The following is a 2,398-nucleotide window of genomic DNA, read 5'->3' on the forward strand; positions in this document are numbered from 1 at the left end:
AGAGAAAATTTTATACGATCATATGTCAAAGCCATCAAATTCCATAATGTCCAAATGAAATAAAAGATTACTTTTCGCTATTGCCATTAAACATGGGGAAAGAGAGAGTTTCTCTCCGTTTATGTGCAAAAAAACAGCATCTGAAATAGCTAATGAGCACCTCGATTGATCATCTCTGTGTACTGTTGCAACGACTGCTGCCTCTGCAACCTCATATCCTCATTAAACTTCTTAATGAAAGCTTCAACTCGCCTGTTGAGCTCGTCCTGACTCAGCGACGGCTCTTTCTTAAGTTTGCCCGAACCAGGTGACGGAGTCAGCAGCGGCGAGTTGGGGGTGTTATGGTCATTGAAAGTCTCGGATTTCTTCATCTTCTGCTGTGGTGGGGTTAGAGCCGGGTTGTTGCGACCACCGTGTGTCTCCCACGTGTCAGATTTCCTCAAGTGCCTCGTCAACGGCATTGCTCGCCCTTCTGTTATTGTCTTCCACGTACTCTCCAGCGTGTCCTGCCGTTTAGGCTTTGATACTTTCAGTGTCTTCTTTCCACCTGTATTTACCCAAATATCCAATCATATTCGATATTTATTTTTTTTAGTCGGTATATCCAATCAGCAAGGTGGGTTACCATCTGAAGGGGCCGAATAGTAGCTGTAAAAAGATTAGACGTGCGGCTATTTGACTTAAAAACTAATTTACTATCACATATTAGATTATATTATACTAATAACATATTATTAATGCATTTAAATCCATTTATTTTTAACGACGAATAAAGCATTGGTTATGGATGAGAAAGCACAAAAATGGATATACATGACTATTTTTGGGCTTATCTTATGGAAGAGTGAGCCGTGAGGTGGCGAAATCAGTATTGAGCTTTGCGATTTTTAAGTCATGTGTTTGTCGTTTTCCTTTAGTTTCCACCGTTTCAAAGGGATAATTTTCTACTTAACGGATACCAAATCCGTAATCCATTTTGAACTGTTCCTTAAGTCAGCTCAGATTTTGCTAATAAGCTGCCTCATGGACCATCAAGTAAAAAGCGTTAACTAATTAGGAATATTACAAGTACATTTAAATTTAAAATAAAATCTAAGTGCTTTGGATAAGAGCCACTAGTTTCAAATCTGACAAAGGACCTAATAATCCACTAGCAGCCCAACTCCAACGGTAACAATTTGAAACCACAAGTTAACAAGTTACCGTTATCGACTAATTCCGCCGGAGATGTAAATCACACAACAATTAAGGACTTATTCAGAACCTACTCACTGTTCCGACCAGTCTAGGTGTTACTTGTTAGTGTGCCTGAATTGACTTATACATACACGGAGAGACATATACGTTGGAAAAAAAAAATGAGGAATTTAGATTTACCTTCGGGACTGGATTTGACATTTTTCCGGTGACTAAATCTGGCAGAAACTGGAGGTTTCTCGGCCGAAAATCCTGAAACAACGGAATAATCTAAAGAATCCTGTCTCATCACAGGCGCCCGAGTGAATTTCGAGATCACGACCTCGTCTCCGTCAGCAACAAAAGCATTTACGTTGAACGATGAATTTTTCTCCGATGCACGTGTTTCCACGAGACCGTACGGATTAAATACTTCCGGAACTTTCTCGACCTTTGCATCATAAACACCAGCAGTAGGATACTCGTAAACCATCGGCCTCACCTCCACCGCCTGATTCTTCGAGACGGCGCCGTTCAGGTCATGAAGGACCGGAGAGTAGTACTCTGTGGACGGCCTTACATCCTTAATCGGGTGAAACTGCGCCAAATTCTCCGGCGAAACAGCCGCTAGCGCTGGAGATGAGTTCTCATCGAGCTTGTTCTGCAACTTTGAAGAGGCAACAATTGTGATGATAATGCAGTTGATGACGAGGTATAGGTACGGAGGTTTAAGCCACGAAATGACGCCGTTCCATATCGACGGAACTTCACTGACGGCGAAGTCAGTGACAGCTGGAGCAGAGAGCTTTAACATGATACCAGCAGATAAAACGGTAGTCGAAATCAGGAAAATTTTGAGGGATAACATGGAATTAGTTGAACTTTGAAACAACATCGCCATGTTTTTTTCGCCGCCGACTAGCTCCGACCGGTGTTTCACGTTTTCTTAGGATTTGGGGAAGAGCCAAATGAGAGTGAAGAGTTACGCTAAGCAACTTTAGAATATGTAGAGGCGAACCGTTACTTATATATAATGATTTTTTCTTTTCTTTTTCAGTTTTTATATTAGACTGTGACACTGTGGAAGCTCCTTTGCTAAGAAAAAATGACACCTCATTTCGAGCTATACTTTTTAGGTGTAATCAGTAGAACAAAGTATATATAGTGAATTATTTTTTATTTAATTTAATTTATATATATTGGCAGTATAAAAAATTTAATT

The 2,398-nt window shown here is 40.4% G+C and overlaps 1 protein-coding gene across 1 annotated transcript; it reads right to left on the reverse strand.

The window, feature by feature from the left end:
• LOC107765080 (uncharacterized) lies at nucleotides 1-2,077 on the reverse strand. Its single transcript, XM_075248937.1, has 2 exons — nucleotides 1,378-2,077; nucleotides 1-547 (listed from the first exon to the last, which is right to left on the reverse strand). The coding sequence occupies exons 1-2, from the start codon at nucleotides 2,075-2,077 to the stop codon at nucleotides 150-152; spliced, it is 1,098 nt and encodes a 365-aa protein (XP_075105038.1). The 3' UTR covers nucleotides 1-149.
• Nucleotides 2,078-2,398: the final 321 nt, after the last annotated feature.

Source organism: Nicotiana tabacum, unplaced genomic scaffold, assembly GCF_000715075.1.
Source record: "Nicotiana tabacum cultivar K326 unplaced genomic scaffold, ASM71507v2 Un00385, whole genome shotgun sequence".
In the NCBI taxonomy this organism is placed as follows: domain Eukaryota; kingdom Viridiplantae; phylum Streptophyta; class Magnoliopsida; order Solanales; family Solanaceae; genus Nicotiana; species Nicotiana tabacum.